The sequence below is a fragment of the Astatotilapia calliptera genome, chromosome 10 (genome assembly GCF_900246225.1).
Source record: "Astatotilapia calliptera chromosome 10, fAstCal1.2, whole genome shotgun sequence".
Taxonomy (NCBI): domain Eukaryota; kingdom Metazoa; phylum Chordata; class Actinopteri; order Cichliformes; family Cichlidae; genus Astatotilapia; species Astatotilapia calliptera.
In genome coordinates, this window is record NC_039311.1 from 15,438,193 (window position 1) to 15,455,396 (window position 17,204).

Below are 17,204 nucleotides of genomic sequence, written 5' to 3' on the forward strand. Positions count from 1 at the left end.
CAAAAAAAAAAAAAAAGGATTCAATCCCGTTTTATGCATTCCTCTGCAAACCCAACCTATACTTTTAAAGACCAGATCTGTCATGTGGTGGCTGTTGTCTGCTTCATCTCCAACTCACCCTTCTTGTCCCCAAAAAAGAGGGTCTGCTGTGCTGGGTTTGACCACTGGAGGGAGGTGTTGTCATTAAACTCCACACGGCAGGTCAGGTTCGCTATCCCACCCTCTGTCACAGTCACGTTCTGAACCAGAGGATACTGTCCGCTTATCCCTGCAAAACGACACAAACGAGAAACGTGTAAGAGGAGATGTGGATGCATCAGGTGGGGGACAGAGAAAGCTGCTGGGGCAGACAGAGTCAGACAGATGGCACATTTGCGATTGCTCAACTTGTACGGGTGCTTTGGTAATTAAATTCTCTTGATGAATTTCAATTCAGCACAAGGACAGCGATATAAAATAAGAAGCTCTGCAGGTAAACTGGAGAATTCGATTTTTATCCAGCTGTTTGATAAGGATGCTTGTAAAAATAAGTAAAATACTTTAATATCACTGGAGGAGTAAATCAGCTCTTCACTAGGGAAGAAAAGGGAAGAACAAAAATGTCTCGTGTGTTTGAAAAAAAGAAGAAGAAGCTTAACAGCCTAATTACAAAGCAAATGTTCAGGCAGACTGGCCAGTCACTACTGTGTGCTAAATTGGACCCTAACATTGAACACACAGGAGGCATTTAGCCCGCGGTACCAACCCTGAAACCTTAGCTACACAGGGAAGACCAATTAAAAACTGTTCTCTGTGGACTCGTGTGCATGCATGGATGTTAATTTGTGTTAAGCCTGCATCCAAAGAGAGAATCGCAGAGCTCAACTGAGTGATATCATTCTGGGTGACCTCTAAGCTGAATAGAGGGAGTTTTCAGGACCACGGACAGGTCACTTCTGGAGCCAGTTCATCAATAGCCGCCTGCCAGTTTTCAGAACTCTGGACAGCTCACACTGTTGCTCGTGTGGGTCTACATGCGTGTTTGGGTACGCTTTAGTGTGAAGGCTGAGGGAGCAAGTAAGCAAGTAAATAATAATAACCATAAATCTATCCCTGTCCCCATCCCCGGAGGACAGATTTTAAAGACTGTGTGAATGAAGGCTTAGGTAAGAAAGATTATTCATCCCCAGCTAACTCTCACGTCTTAAACCGCCATTCCTCCCCAGGCAAGGATTAGGAAACACAGAAGAAAAGAAAAACATATATAAGGCGAAAAAAATATTTCAAATTTGTGAGATTTTAAACGCCACGATATCCACTGAACGCTGCTAATTGAGTTTTCTTACACAAGTTAATTATTGCACAGGTAGCATAAACAAACCCGCAGACGGTGTTTTGTCTTCTGGGCGAGCAGACGAGGCAGGGGAAACCCACGCCGAAGGATGTGCGGAGACAGGAGAAGGTGAGGTGAAGGAGAGAAAGAGAGGAAGCGACAGGTAAGTCATGGAGCACGGGTCATTTCCAGTGTTGATTAAGGCCTCCCGAGGTTAATCATGCGTGTGAGAGATAGAGCGGGAAGAGGAGGAAAACGAAGGAAAAATGGATGTGAGCTATGGGAGGCTAGGAATATGTTTTATTCATGAAAGTTTTGCATGAGGCATGATCTGCCAGCGATTTACCGTTCTGCTGCGCCTGCCCTCACTCTCTTTATTACTCCTTCTCTTTAAATCACTTACTTTTTCTCATTTTTTTCGCTCACGCAGTGGAGCGACATGCGGCCCAGTGTGATACATTTTGTTTCCTTTGTGGTGGCCACAAAGAGAAGTTAATGGTTAACCGCCATACCCGATGGTACCAATGATGTTTTGTGAGTGAGATTTTGCAAAATATAATTTTAGTTCATTACCGCAGCAGATGTGTCTGGGGAGCCGCTTGCTTGTTGTGTTGCCAACTCTTCACTTATATCTTAAAATATAATAGACGAGTTTGTTTTCCAAATTATCTGCTTATGACAAACAAGGAAGAATTGAGTGATTTAATGAGTATGGCAAAATGCCACGTATGTCTTGGGGGAAAATGAGCGTTTCCAAAATGTGGCTCGCTCATTCAGATTTTCACTAAAGACTTACGGAGTAACCAAATGCAAAAGTATCACAGCATCAGATTGTAATATCAGAAAATGATCAACTATATATATATGTATATATAAATATATATGTGTGTGTGTGTGTGTGTGTGTGTGTAAAAAGATACATAGTCACTGTGCTATGATTCTAATACATTTTGACTACGATTCAAAAAGATCAAACTTTCTTCACTGGTTTTGGGCTCCAAATTTTTAAGTCTTACCAGCGGAATCTGATCGATATGTGAAAATCACTTGTTTTCTTTAAATTCAAACATTTATCCGTTTGTAAAATCACACATTTAAAAACGTTTACACCAGTGCACATGGCTAACTTACGCCCGCTCAATCACATCTCAAAATATAACACCCCATGATCCAGTGTGACTCTTCATCTAATACATTTGAATGCCCACATCGCTCTCTTATCACACCTTTAAAATGCTAGTTTGCAGCTTTGCCTCGTACTGACTGAGCTGATCCTGTTGGAATTTGATAAAACTATTTTTTAACAACAGCTACTTCAACAAGGAAACAGATGGATACCCTGGCTAATTACTCGGCATTGCGTTAGCACTATGTTGTAGATATGTTGTGTAACACACCTCATTTTATTTTGTTTTGAATGTAGCTTTATTCAAATCTGTATGCAGTTTAAACTGATATGGGTGTTTGCATAGCGTATTGATACGAAACAAAATAAGAGCTGTAGTTTTCTGCTACGAAGTGCAGCATTGTGTGAGAGGGAAACGTCAGCCTGCTGCAGGTCAACATGGAATGACGTAAAGCCTGCCACATACCATAACATTTTCACCATAAGTTGGTTTGCAGTTCCTTTTCAGAATTAGATATGTGTAAAGCTATTTGGTCAGTGACTGACTGGTAGCAGAGGCACACTGGTCTATCAGGCCGATGTAAAGATATTTATGCCATAGGTTTACTTTGGCTAGACACACTAAACTATTAGCTTTTACATTTCATCTCTCCTCTTCTTTCCTTTCCTCTCCTACACAGATCTACAATAGTCCGGGGATCCCTCTGTCTATGCTTTGCGTCAGTGTCTGGTGCTACACTTCCATTGGGACTGAAAGGGCCAAAGGGGCCACAATGATGGTTATATTAGAACAGCGTAGTGTTCTTTGCGCCTAATTGGCCAGTGGAGTAGGTTCTTCCATTCTCCCCTCTGGCCAGCCAGACCTGATTTAAATGTATCTCCTGAGGGAAGGAGGCAGCTGTTCTCTCCTGATTTCCATGTCTAAATTTAGGCCCTTTCCTCACTTCAACTCCACTCTTTCTCCTACTTTCAGTTTCTTGCTCTGTCTTTTCCAGTTCACATCCATTCCACTCAATTCCCTCCACCCTCTCTGTCACGTTTTTTCCTCTAGTTGATCCCTGAAGGGTGGCATTTCCACTTGCTTTGTCTCTCATTTTCATATTCTCTCTGTCTCCTGCTGCTCCCTAGTCTTTAAAGTTTATCTTGATCCTACCTCTTTTCTGTTGCTCAATTGTGCTCTATCTGTCACGGCGAATGGGGTCATTTTAATTGCCCTCCACCTTGACTGACATGCTAAGGCTAAGACAGGTCAACAATCCTCTCATCTACATGACATTATAAAGTAATGACATTATGAAATTAGCTCTGCTTTATTTAGCTCGAATTAGATCATTTACTATACTGTGCTAAAGTTTCAGACACTTTAGCTGTAGATTCTTATCCATCACAAATTACCATAAAGGTGGGCTCTGATTGGCTCTTAATTCATTCTGCAGCATCAAAAGAACCCTGCATGCACACACGAAGCTGCTGTAACTTCAGTGACAGGAGGAACTAATGCTATAGCCCCCACACAGCTCCCACTTTACTTTTAGTGCCTAAACATGAAAGGCATTATAGAAAAATGCACGGGCCAATTCAGCCGCTTCTTGCCCAAGCAAATGACTGGACAAATAACACTGATACGAATATAAGAGTATCCTGGGTGCTTCCTGTCTGCTCCCCCACATGACCTTTCAAGCAAGAGCAGCCGAGTCTACTAACCTTTCTTATTTAGGCATTCAAGAAGCAGAGAAAAAGAGAGAGATGCAGCAGACAGATGGACAGCCTGGAGCTACTGACCTTTATACCAGGACTGGAGCTCAACTGAGCTGTAGAGCTGTGATGTATGGCCGAGAATACAGGATTACAGGACGGGAAGAGGCAGGCCACAGTTTTGATTAGCTGAGTCACCCTTTAAGCCAGTCAAGCACAAGTGATAATTGCAGGCTTGGGATCATGCTTAAAATTTAAAGGACAATTCCAGATTAGTAGAGCATGCCCATAATTTGTGTGGGTTATGAAAAGTAAGATGTGAGAACTGGCAAGGAGCTAAGAGTTAGCTTGTTAAGTCTGGCTATTATCTACCACGTTAAATACAATAATAAATATGTGTATACATTTTTCTGCTTGCCTTTGTTTCCTTGTCCACACAAGTTAGGTTAATCTCTGGGTTTGTTTAAAACTTTAATTTTATTTCCAGCGCTGGGAAAAGAGAAGTTCTAATACTGAGTGGGAGCTCTTGTGGGACTCCCTTGGAATTAGGAGACACAATGTTATTACCGCAAGTAAGAACAATAGTCAAAAGCACAAAAATAAAACCCACAATGTAACACAGTAGAACTGCATTTAAACTGTTAAGCTCAGAGCAATTAATCATTTGAACCTGAACTAGATCTGCAGGGCCTTAGAGAAGAATTTCCCATTATCGCTATACGTTATAATAGAAGAATAAATGTATTATGAGCACTTGCTGATGTTTTTCCAATAATCCTGTGTTAAAAAATGTGCATTTGAAACCGCATCGAAGGTTTAGCCACCCTGCAAAGCATATTCTCAGATGCTCTGACACTATAAAGCGTGGCCTTTAAGTGGCTCACTGTTAAAAAAGGCATCCCACTAAGAAGATAACGAATGAGAGGCAAAAGATTACATAGGACATGACAGCTTTGCCATGACCAGTTAGTGTCTATAAGGTTACACAGGTGGCTACGCAGCTGGGTACACAAGGTTTTCAGAGTGATTCGCAAAGTGTCAGGCAGCAGGGTGGCCTGGTGATTGGAGAGAAGGTACAAGGTCAACAGTTTTATCATCTCAAGAGCTGGTGTGAATTCATCAGCCAGGGATGTATCCTGTCACAGCGTCCTTGAGAATAAAAACTCTCCAACCTCTTCACTTGTTTAAAGCATCAGAAAAAATATTAAACACGCAACTGGAAAAAAATAAACATAAAAATACGAATACGCTGTCATCTCCAGGAAGGAAAGGCTAGGGCTGATCACATGAAGCACAAAATGTGGTTAGTAACTTCCTGGAACAGAAGTTAACATGTCAGAGAAGAGCATCATCACTCACTGCCCTCACTCTGGGACTCTCCCTCCAACTGCGACAATTTTCACACACGCTTTTCTCAAGAACACGCTGCGTACACGGGGTTGTCTCTTTTCTCTTTTGCGGTGACCTTTTTCACGCCTTCTATCAACATCCATCCTAAATCAATGTTGCATCTCCAATGTGATTTATCAACATTTCATAACACTATTACGCCCGGCATAAAAAGCCAGCCTTTAGCGTTCACTATAAAATGAAATGGCATGTTCCTGTGGGAAAAAAAGGGTAATTACCACTGCGACAAAAAGTATATAGCAGCTTTTAAGAACAAGAGTATGAGTGGAGTCTAAAGCACCATATGTAATTTATCTTTTGAATATCTTGAAAAGAGAAGACAAAGTGAAATCTCCGGCAATAAAAACACAATTGAATGCATTTACACTGGTATTGCTTGAAAAGGGAGGCACAGTTAGATTTAAAGCACTTTCACTGCTGCCAAAACGCTCATAATTGGAAATATTTAAAATCTGCCTTCCATTTTTCTCCCTGTGTGCATTTATCTATTAAAACCTTGTATAGTTGGTGAAGACTTCACACAGTTCTAATTGTTGTTATCATCTGTACACCTCTTCCTCTTTCAGTTGTGTTTTGGGGCTAACCTTTCTTTTTCTAATGTATAATCCAAACTTCAGTTAACTAATACCTGACAATAAATATTTATACAGTTGACATATCATACATTCTATTATTCTATATCTAAGTTTAGTAATCTTTATTAAAATAAGTAAGACCACTAGTAAGGTGTTGTTTTATCAGGTTCTCCAAAGATATTCCCTTTAAGAAGCACCCACACTCATTGCCCATCACTTTGTAGCTGATTGTCAGTTACTAGCAGATATTGTAGGGTCTGGTTGCCTAAGTTACATAGTTACTAATCAGTGGTTTTCTTCATTTTTATTTTTAATTGCTGGTTGAGAAGCTCAGGACCTGCCCGCCTTGTGTCACCACAAGTTATATCTCCTGCCGTCACCTGAAGTCGCTGTATGTCACTGACTTTTTGTGGCTCCTGGGCAGCCTGTTGCTGCTTGTCGCTTCCTGTGTGGATTTGGCTTTTATTTAGGTGATGATGGCAGTGGAGAGTGCTGTCGGACATCTCAGTTCGATGTTTCTTATAGGTGATCCCTTGTGACCTACAGATCATATCATTTTCATCCTTAAGAGATCATTCCCATCTGGATTGAAATGTTTCACTACAGCGCCAAGGTAATCACTTCGAACTGCCATAGTTCCCTCTAAGAGGGCAAGTGATCCCACACAGTGCCATCATTATGCCCCTCACAGCATAACAGAGCCACCTGATCCCCTCTCTGTAGGGGTCTACAGTTCAGGTGTTTACTTTAATCAGTCACCTGTCCATATATGAACGATATTGTTATGCAAATGGTCATAAATTGGGTTATAGTGGTTCTCTCTGTTTTCATTCTTATAACTGAATAAACATTCACTTTTCAGCTTTGTTCTTTTTCTCTTGGCAAATGAGGCGTATGTAAATTGCGCTTGCAACTGAGCATGCCCGCGTGTGAGTATTTCTAATCTGAGCTTGCTCTTTTGACAATGATAAGTTTCTTGCTGTGAGCAAATTGAATGCAACCCCTGCAGAGGGTGGAGCTACCTTTGTATTCAGCACGAGCATACAATTACCTCAGGACAGTCATTTTTGATCTGGAGATATGAAATTAATTATTCGGCACCAGAGAGGCTGGCTACGGCAGTGCTGTTGTCATTTACATACAGTAATTAGACTGGGCAGCTGTTGGTGCTGCCGTTGCAAACTTGACATCCAACTTGGCCCTTGGAGTCAGATCAACAAAATATCACCTACTTCTCCATGGTGCTGTTAGGTGTTGTTTAAGAGCAGCGTTACAGAGAGAGTCCAGGTTTGTTTGTGTATGTTTTTTCCGTTTCCACTGAGTGGATAATGTTAACACATGCTGTTCATGTAAGGACAATAATAACATTTAATATGATATAAGGGCAAACACAGAAGAAGAAGTGGTGTTCCTCGAGTTTACAAAGCACTACGAGAAACAAACATGCCAGCTCACGTATCTCCTCTTGACTTTTTTGTTGCTGTTTTTGATGACAAAGACCTGCCACAGCCGAACTTTTCTGCGATGCCACTTTTCAGGAGCCAAACCTACACATCAAAATTTATAAAAGCCCACAACCCAAATTCAAATTGGTGACCAGACATGTTTCCAGACACTTCTACCATTTGCCCAGTATTTTCTGCCCTTGATTCAGCCACATCAATTTAAAGGGCAGAGATATAAACCTCTGCCCATTCTCAGCATGTTAGCTGCCTGAGTTCAAGCTTGCTCAGTCCAGAATGGCCAGGGATCTCACTATCCTTTCTGAGCCAAGGTCAGACATCTCACAGTTTTATGACGGAGGTAAACCAGGCCTTCATAAATACTTCATACAGTGCTTTCTTCCAGCTAGCAAAAGCAAACAAGCAAGAAGAAGAAGAAGATGAAGCTGAGAGCAAAAGACAATTAGGAAAGGATATAAGCACATATTTTGACATGCAAAAAAGAAAGGAGAAAAAAGGAAACAACTGAGGCAAGAGCAGAAACAAAGGAACAATATCTTAAATGTTTCCTTCTAGCCATGAAAGAGCCAGTTCTTGCACAGCTAAATTCTCTGAACTGTCAAGTAGAAACTTTGGAAACATTCAAAAATTATGCAGTCCTGATTTATACATAAAATATAAGCAGGTACTATTAAATACATATCTTTGTGTACCCTCTTTGTGCTATACATACTGCTGTGTGCTTTAGATGTAATAGTAATAGGTGCAATATCCACTGAATTTTATCTTCACTTTAGTGTTTTTCAAAATAGCAAGATCACAGCTTCATCTATTGAATTATTCACTTTATAAGGCCATGAAGGCAAAGCTTTGGCTAGATTTCTTCTTGAATATAAGGCCAAGCAATATTAGCAGGCATCCACACGTTTACTGGCTTAGTAGGTCATTCAAATTAAATATCATAAAAGCATAAGGGCAGGGAAATCAAATTTATTGTGTTTTCTTGCAAAATGATGTGGAGGAAGAGTGTACTTGACTTCATCTTCTTTTTTATCACAGGAAGGATTTCATCTCTTATGCTTTCATACAGGGTGAGAGCAGGATAATCGCAGGCTAGGGTGGCATTCATGAGGGAAATCAAACTAATCACTGCTGCCACCAAAAATCCCCAAATTCCCCAAATCAACATGACACAGTGTGATTTTCTAATGTGTAGTGATGTGTTGACAGATTCTGTTCATTTAAGAAGGATCTGGGGAAATGCTTGTCACCCCAGGGGGACCTGCAAGATTCAGTGGGCAGAAAGTACTAATTTAAAAAAAAAAGAAAGAAAAAAAGAAACAGCTCTCATCATTTGGTTGGTGTCAGACTTACTTTGCCACAAAGCACTTTTGCCACAGCTATGAGTCAGTCACAATGACAGGGCTGATACTAGCTGCAGTAAAAGTTACATGTTTTTCATTTTCACTGAAATCACTCCAATTGACGATTACCGGTCTTACAAATCAACAGTTCAGATTATGTCGTGGTGGTTGAGGAGAGGAAGGATAGATGGGAAGTTAACATTTTTGACACGTGGAGAAGAGTGCATCCCCATGGACGTAAGGTTTCCATACAGTCTTACCTTGCATAAAACCTCCAAATTTGATCAAACTTTCCCATCTGTTTCACACTATTTGAAAACCTTAAATCTCATAACTTAATCCAGTTATTATTATTGTGAAATGCACTAACTGAATTTTTTATTTGAGTTTTTAAATCCACTGTCAAAACACTTGTAGTACAGCCTCTTTTGAAGAAGAGTTAGAACTCAGATACTAGAATACTGAGTAGAGACAGGCCACTATCACATCTTCATTTAGTAGAGCACATAATACCACAGAGACTGCCCTCATTTCCTGTGGTGTTGCACAGGGCAGGTGTCTTGGTCCATTACTTTCCTCATTATACATGCTACCACTTGCCAACCTTGTCAGGCAGCACACCATGCACTGCTGTAGTTACACATTCACACTTTTTCTGTAGAACCAAAACAGTTTGAGGCCTGAGAGGGAAACTCTTAGAAATATATAGGCAATATTTCCAGCTGCAAAAATACCTCGATCCACACCTGTCAGTTGCAAAACTGACACTGTGCCTCTTCAGTAAATCCCAGTCGTTGATATTTTAATGCCAAAAGAGGGTTTTGCGCTGGCGCAGACTGTTAGTAAATCTAGCCCTTGTACTCTTGGATCCTCTACTGCCAAACTGGAAGACAGCCAATATTTTTCACAGACATCCAATGTTTTTTCGTCTGGGGATGCAGTTTTCGTCGTTAATGCTCCTAAACTTTGAGAGCCGTCTGTCTCAAAAGATTAGGAAAGCAAGCTAGATAGATACTTTAAATAAATGTAAATACAAAATTTAACAAGTGCACTTCCTCCTTATCAATCCTGCTACAGATCAGATTCAAAAGTTTTCTTTGTTCTTTGAGGTTTTATGTATGTTATATATTTATTTTTTTTTATTGTCTTTTGCTTGTTTTTTGGGGGTTTTTTTTGTCTGTTTTAGCAACTTTGTTATATTAAATTTCCTGGTATACTATATCCCTTTAAAACTTGCCTTGTGTTATGTTGAACAAGAATGAGTTTGCTGATAACAATTAGCATTTATTTTTATTGAATTTTAAAATCCCCCAAAATAACTTAAATTAAGTCAACTCAGTTTTATTGTTGTAGGGCAATATCAGAGTTCAGGGTGTCACTGTAATAATTTTCGACTTGTTTTAATGCAGTAAACTGGACGTATCACTATAGGAGGGGTGGACAACAAGCAGGGGGTTGCACACAAACAGAAACGGGACATACAAAGAGAAGAAATATGCTGAAATCCATGAATTTAGGCAGGTGACATAAATGAAACAGTTTCACATGTGTAGCTATATTACATTTTAATAATATCAGAGTATATGGAAGTGCCTAAAAAGTTTCAGTCCATCAGAAGGTTATAGTTGTGGCTGCAAAAAGACTTCCGGTCCTGTAGAAGTCTATAGGAAAACAGCTTTCTTATATATATTTTAAAAATGTGCGTGTGCCTCCAGTGGCATAAGCATGCACCGTGCTGAGGTTCCAGCTTTTACAGGTTTTCCTTTTTGGACTTTCAGGGGTTGATTGAGACGATCTGCAAGCCTGGATCCACACTAAATTTCCCATGTGTGCTATAATTTATGCTTGCAAAAATCCTTATCACAACTTTCCTGATGGTATGCATATTTTTCAAGTTACAATTTTCTTCATCTAAGTGAACAACTCATTGTACATCATGAGTAGGCTGCAAACAAGAGCTGCTTGTGACTTTGTATTCTTTGAGTTGCAGTAGTTGTGTACAGAAATGTATGGAAAAGCAGAAAACGGGTGTCAACCTGTGGCTTGCAGCAAACTTACTAAACTTCACAGTTTTGTGCTTCCAAAAGCTCGGGGCAAGATTATCTTTAAATAGATATAAGATAAAAAATCAGTCAAAAAACAGCTTCGACACAGCTTCTGAGAGAGACCTTGCTATGTAGTACCAGATGTTAACAGCGCATCTTTTATGTCTTAGAGTGAGCCTTTTCTATAATGAGAAGAGGCCTTTTGCAGAGTTTCTAACACTGAGTTTCGCATTGACTCTTTTTCCATTGACTGAATAAATGCTTTTGGGCCAGTGTGCATCACTTGATGAATACAGATGTTATAGTAATGCGGTTTGGCCACTAGGCCAAAATTGCTGCTTTGGGATGCTGGGAAGGAAAATTAGGAAAATTGAGTGAAACTTATTAAAAGATGTTATGATTGTGTATTTACAATATGCAGCTAATAGCTTTAAAATAAACGTTCATTTGATCACACTGAATTATTCTCAGATGTTTTCTCACATGTGACTCTGTAGAAACACCACCACTGCAGCGCTACTAGGAATTAGTGAGGAGACCCACATGCCATCTACATAATATATAGACAGTATTTTATCAGTGACTACTTGAGTATTTTATCAGCAGCCCTTTGTAAATATTTTGGCCAATCGATTTATGTGTTGTGTTGTGTATGGTTACGGTGCAAGTGAAGCATGTACAAGACTCACTCTAAATAATGATTTTGTAAAGTTTAAAAAAACACTAATTAAATTTAGTTAGAAATTGTGTCACTTGTGCACATACAAGTGCCATATATTTATTTTTGTGCTGTTTTTTTAGCTCATTTGCAATGCTGACTGTGAAATATAACTGCGATGTAAACTTCCACAACTTAAAAAAAAGAAAAAAGTAGAAGAACAGAAAAAAAAAACATCTTTGAATTAATCTTTCATGCTGTATGCAGTAATTGGCGATGCTATATATACACATTTACAAAAGAATAAAGGCACCCTTAACCATCCACTCAGTCCTTCAGTTGCACACATACCGATGAACCGATACTTTGAGGTGAGCTAAGCCTTTATCCACCCACTGATCAGCATGAATCTTATCTGGCTTGTTATGTTTTCCTACCAGTAGCCTCATTATAAGGGTAAGAGAGGCAGGCCGGAGACATGTGCTCGACTCTGATCTACACATCTTCTGTTCCCCCTATTAAAGAGTGCAATGGATTTCCTATACTGCTGCGGTAAGATGGAAAAGGATGATAGTCAGGTTAGGGTAGCCTTTAAAGAGAGGATTGAATCAAGAGTGAGTGAGACAGAGATGATACAGTTAAACACACGCAGCTGGATGCTGATCAGGAAAGAGGTGGTCTAAATTCATTATGCATTCAGACGCAGCGGGAAAATGAGAAAAAACTGTAGCGAAGTGTTGAGGGGGAATGTGATGTTGATCCTGTGACTACTATCACTGCAGCTGAGGATAGCAGGGAAGGAGGACGTAAGGCGCTGACAGGGTTTTAACATGAGGATTATACCAAATCTACCATTCGGCAGCAGGCAAACTCTGAGAACAACAAGTGTTGCTTCCTTCACTTGAAATTACATTCTGACTGGGTTAGTAATATACAGCTTTTTAGCATTGCATGTTAAGATGCGCCATAAGGAAACAAACACTGGAAGGACCTGTGCAGAAGGTCCGTACGAGCTCTGAGCACAGAAATAATTCTATAAAATGTTACTTTTCTACAGGAGGCTTCTCGATTAAGATAAAAGCTGTTCAACTGAGCTGTTTTGCTATTTTATTTAAAATAATGAGCAACTTGCCATATTTCCTCTGTCTTGATTGCCTCTGTTTATTCATTTTATTCCATACTGACTCCATGAATTTGCGATCAGGGCTCATGCCATCTGCTGCGGGAGCCATGTTCTTCTTGTTGTCGAGGATTGTTCTTTCTGGTTCTGACTGCCCTATTGTTGTCACAGTCATGCTGCACGATGAATTTGGGACTGAGCTCCAAAGCGATCTCATCATAATAACCTGAGTTATATAAAAGCCAAACACTTTCGAGTTCTGCCACTTTAATTTAAAAGTTTGGCTCAGATTATGATTCTTGAAGAAATGTATTTATTGCATAATCACTGCGAAACATCTATAAAAAAAAAAAGGAGCTTCATTTCTGCCAAATATGCTTTGATACAGTTTGAGTGTTTTTATTAGGTATGCCAACCTTAGCTGATACCAATCCTTTCATCTGAATTATGATCACATCTCTGCTTAGGAAGTGACTGTTGTGTGTGTGTGTGTAATCATTAGCCAAAGATGGTAACTAAACAGAAAGGGATTATAACCACGGTTGAATAAATTCTTAGTCTTTGAGAAGCATATTTGCTGAGGCACGCAGAATGAAATCAGGTTATCTGCTCTCAAATAAACACTTTGCTTCTCCTCTCTGACTCACTTTTTGATCTATAATCCGTTCTCGCTGCCATAGCAGAGACACAGAAGATGATGGAGAAGATTTGGATCTCTTTAATGTACTGCCACCTTTCCAATAAAAGCAATGGCAAAGGACATTATCACACAGTTAAATAGCTGATTAATAATTGCATGACCTTGGGTTGTCTTTGCACTATATACATACCTAAATGATTTCCTTTTCCCTAGTACTAATTTACAAATCTAAAAATCTATGTTGAAACAAACTGTCTAATTTTATTCTCAAACAAATTAGTTTTTCCACATTATTTTTCAGTGTTGGGATAGTGATAAATCCCACTATGGCAAAACCCTGTAATAGAAATCCGAAATGAAAAAAACAAAAAACACATTTCATCCAAATACACAAATATGACTATTCTCAAAATAGTCAGGGAACAACAGCACAGACACACACGCACACAAAAGAATAGAAGCAAATAGATTAAAATATCCGTCCATTAATTTTTTTAAATAAAAGGTTAAGTCTCTTTTCTGATATTGGTTTGTCAGGTTGAGTTTGAGGCACAGCGGGAAAAGCAGCAGCAGCAGCCACCACTCACCTCGAACTTTGCCTTTTGAAGCCATCACTGAAGTCCCCAAGTAGGCAAGTGGGGTTGGACGGACAGCAAGAGAGGCAGATGTCAGAATACAGAGGAAAAAGAACAAAGAAAGAAGACAGAACAACTGATTAGATAACTGTAGGAAGAACAGCGTGTCTGCATCTGTCGCATATGTGCAGAAACAGCATTGTCTTTATCTCGGATGTCAGTCACAAGTGCTGAACCCCCACCCGCACAGATCAGTCAACCCTGAAAGAGAATGTCCTGATTTAGCTCATCAGCAAATTGAGACCTTAGAGTGTGACACCTTTTAATTAGTCGAGACACATCATGTGGATCGTGCAAGAGTGCTTTTGGTTTTTTAACTGCCAGACCTACAGTATATGGGTTTGCGCAATACTGTACGTGTCATGTTGTGGATTTGTGCTGCCGTGCGTCATTTGACTTTGGGTAGAAAATAAAGATTTTGTTTCATAGTAATGATTTATATGTTTGGATGCAGTGACACATTCCGACACCGGTGAACCATCACATCATCCTGTGTAGGGATGGGTATCGAAAACCGGTTCTTGTTGAGAACCGGTTTCCACTGTTTCAATTCCTTGGAATTGTTTGCCATTTTTGCAAACGATTCCCTTATCGATTCCAGTCCGAATGACGTCACCACGTTGCGGAGCGTCATTTACCTGGCAGGAAACACGGCGCCTAAGCAGCTCAAACGCTCAAAAGTTTGTTTATACTTTACGAGAATGGATGACAACAGGGCAACTTGCAATACTTGCAAAGTAGATATTTCATTTAAGGGAGGAAACACTACGAATATGCAAAAGCATTTGCTCACAAAACACGTGATAACCTTAAATGAATGTCGTGTTTTTAATTCCACTCCGGACTCGTAAATCTCAACCCAGCAGCAGTGTTAACGTTTGCACGTCCTCTCCCCTTAATACGGCAGGTAAATAATCAACTAACAGTGCATATTATGTTAGCGCGATCTGCCTTATTACAAAACCTGCCATTACTGTGCATTTAGGTGACCATGATGAGAGAGACAGACAGAGTCTGGCTCAGATGCTGGCAGTTGTCGCTGCAGTCTACCGGTAGCGTCTCCTTTCAGGCCAGGATAGACGAATGTCACCGAGCAGTGGCTAAGTTTGTGGTCAAAGGCTTGCACCCATTTGCCACAGCAGATGCCCCCGACATTCGGTATGTGAATGTGTTTAATTGTAGGCAGGGACATTACTGGATATTCTTGTGTAATTGCTACAGAAAAATTTATGTTATACTTTGTTATTGCTACAGAAGAATATTTCTTTTATTTATTTTTTTCCTGGGGACCCTGTGACACCCCATTGAAGAGCCGTAGGCTGTGGATCTCTTAAGATGTCACTGTTGGGTTTGTAAGGCCATGTTACTCCTAAATTTCTATCTTGTTCAAAGAGAAGATATAAAACAAAGTTCTAAGCTAATCGACCTTAGTGTTCTCCTTTTTTAAAAAGAATCGATAAAGAATCGAATCGTTAAACAGAATCGAAAATGGAATCGTAATCGTGAAAATCTTATCAATACCCATCCCTAATCCTGTGACTGACAGCGCTGTAATCAGCGAAGTAAAGGACATACAGGGATGGTGTCCAAACCAGTGTATGGCACACTATGGGAGTATTCAATTAGCAGCTTATTCAGTACAGGCCAGCAAAGCCATGTATGAAAAACAAAGGGAATAACAACATAGAGGACCTAACCAACACATGAGCATCACCTCTGAGACATCCTGCGGGTAAAAACACAGAGGAGAGGCAAATAAACAACATAGATTGTCTATTAGTGTGCGTGTGTGTGTCTGTGTATTTGCGTGTGTATCCTGAGGGAATGACTCTTATGCTTCACACACACTGCTTTGCCAAATTGATGGATCTATTGGAATGCCTCCAGTGAGCCTGAAAACGTGTACAGCTCTAAGAGACAGGGCCTGAAAAAGAATGAGGGAGAGGGAGAACAAAGAGAATCTCACTGCAGGTGCCGAGTCTGCAGGTTATGAAAATTATTGTGGTTTCTTTTCGATTACAGATTAATAAACCGCGCTCTCTGTCAATGACAAATATGGAAATTTCATACAGAATTTTAAATTCACTATCAGAAAGGGAGCAAAAAGTAATCCTTGAATTCGGGCCCGGAGATACAAACCAGCTGCTAAACAGTCCGTACACTCGCTTGACTCTCACATGGATTTTGTTTTGTTTATATTTGAGGGCCATTAAATCCTGATAGCCAATTTTCAGTGGCTGACAGAGATGATTACGCTTTGTTAGTACTATTTCACAACTTGCCAAGATGCAAGGTAGCGTGGGGAAGTGAGAATATGAAAGACAAAAGAAAATGCAAGAAAAAGTGCTACAAAAGAAACATATATGTCATATTCATCAGGCAAATGTACACAGACACACACAGACACTTGAAATTTTTACACCTTGTTGTTGTGTCACCGGTCAAGAGGGAGAGGGCCCAACAGACAAAAGGGCAGTGGATGTTACATGTCTACCAGGGCTGCTTTCTACATGAGACTGAAGGCTTTGTGAAATATTCCTTTAGCCGTGTCTGACCTCTCTATATCCCTGCTTTTCATGCCTGCTGTCAAAGTATGAGTTCCCTGTCACAACTTTGCCTCTGTGATCTTTCTAAGTCAAAATCTGTGGGGGAAAAAAGCAGACAAAAGATGAAAAAAAACGTGGGTTTTTACAACTTTTCACTCATAACAAAGGAGGAATATACAGCGTATACGGCTGATAGGGAGACATAAAGGACAAGCTGCTAAGAAAAGAGAAAAAAAAGAAATGGAGGGAGACTTTTTCACTAGCATCTCCACACTTGCGTCTCAGGTTTACAGTTACCAGGCAACCGACACAACAGTTCTGCAAGTCAAGCTGAAATTGCATAAAACGCTTTTCATCCCGTTCTCTCATTCCCCCATTTTACCATGGAGTGAGCATAGTATCCCCAGTTGATTACACAATGGCCACCTATTACACGCTCTCAATACTTCATACTGATTGGAGAGAATCCACTAGAGAGAGATGAGGATGTAACACCTGAATTGGATTAAGTTTGGCTGTTTGTGTATACTGTCCACACAAAAGCGCTTCTTTTTCCATTGTTTCATGTTCAGAAGAGAGTTCACTTCAGCACATCAACACACCACTTTATTTATGAATATTTCTTTACCAGCACTT

At 40.0% G+C, this 17,204-nt stretch overlaps 1 protein-coding gene across 4 annotated transcripts in view; it reads right to left on the reverse strand.

Annotated features, from left to right (window-relative positions):
• Positions 1 to 17,204, reverse strand: part of cadm2a (cell adhesion molecule 2a) — a 207,939-nt gene that overhangs the window by 51,823 nt on the left and 138,912 nt on the right. For 3 of the 4 annotated variants that reach the window (XM_026181417.1, XM_026181414.1, XM_026181416.1), the window contains exons 2-3: positions 13,975 to 14,001; positions 119 to 268 (exon numbers count right to left, since the gene is read on the reverse strand). In XM_026181417.1, coding sequence (XP_026037202.1) covers positions 119 to 268; positions 13,975 to 14,001 — 177 coding nt within the window. The remainder of the gene's footprint in view (positions 1 to 118; positions 269 to 13,974; positions 14,002 to 17,204) is intronic. The other variant, XM_026181415.1, reaches the window with a different exon arrangement.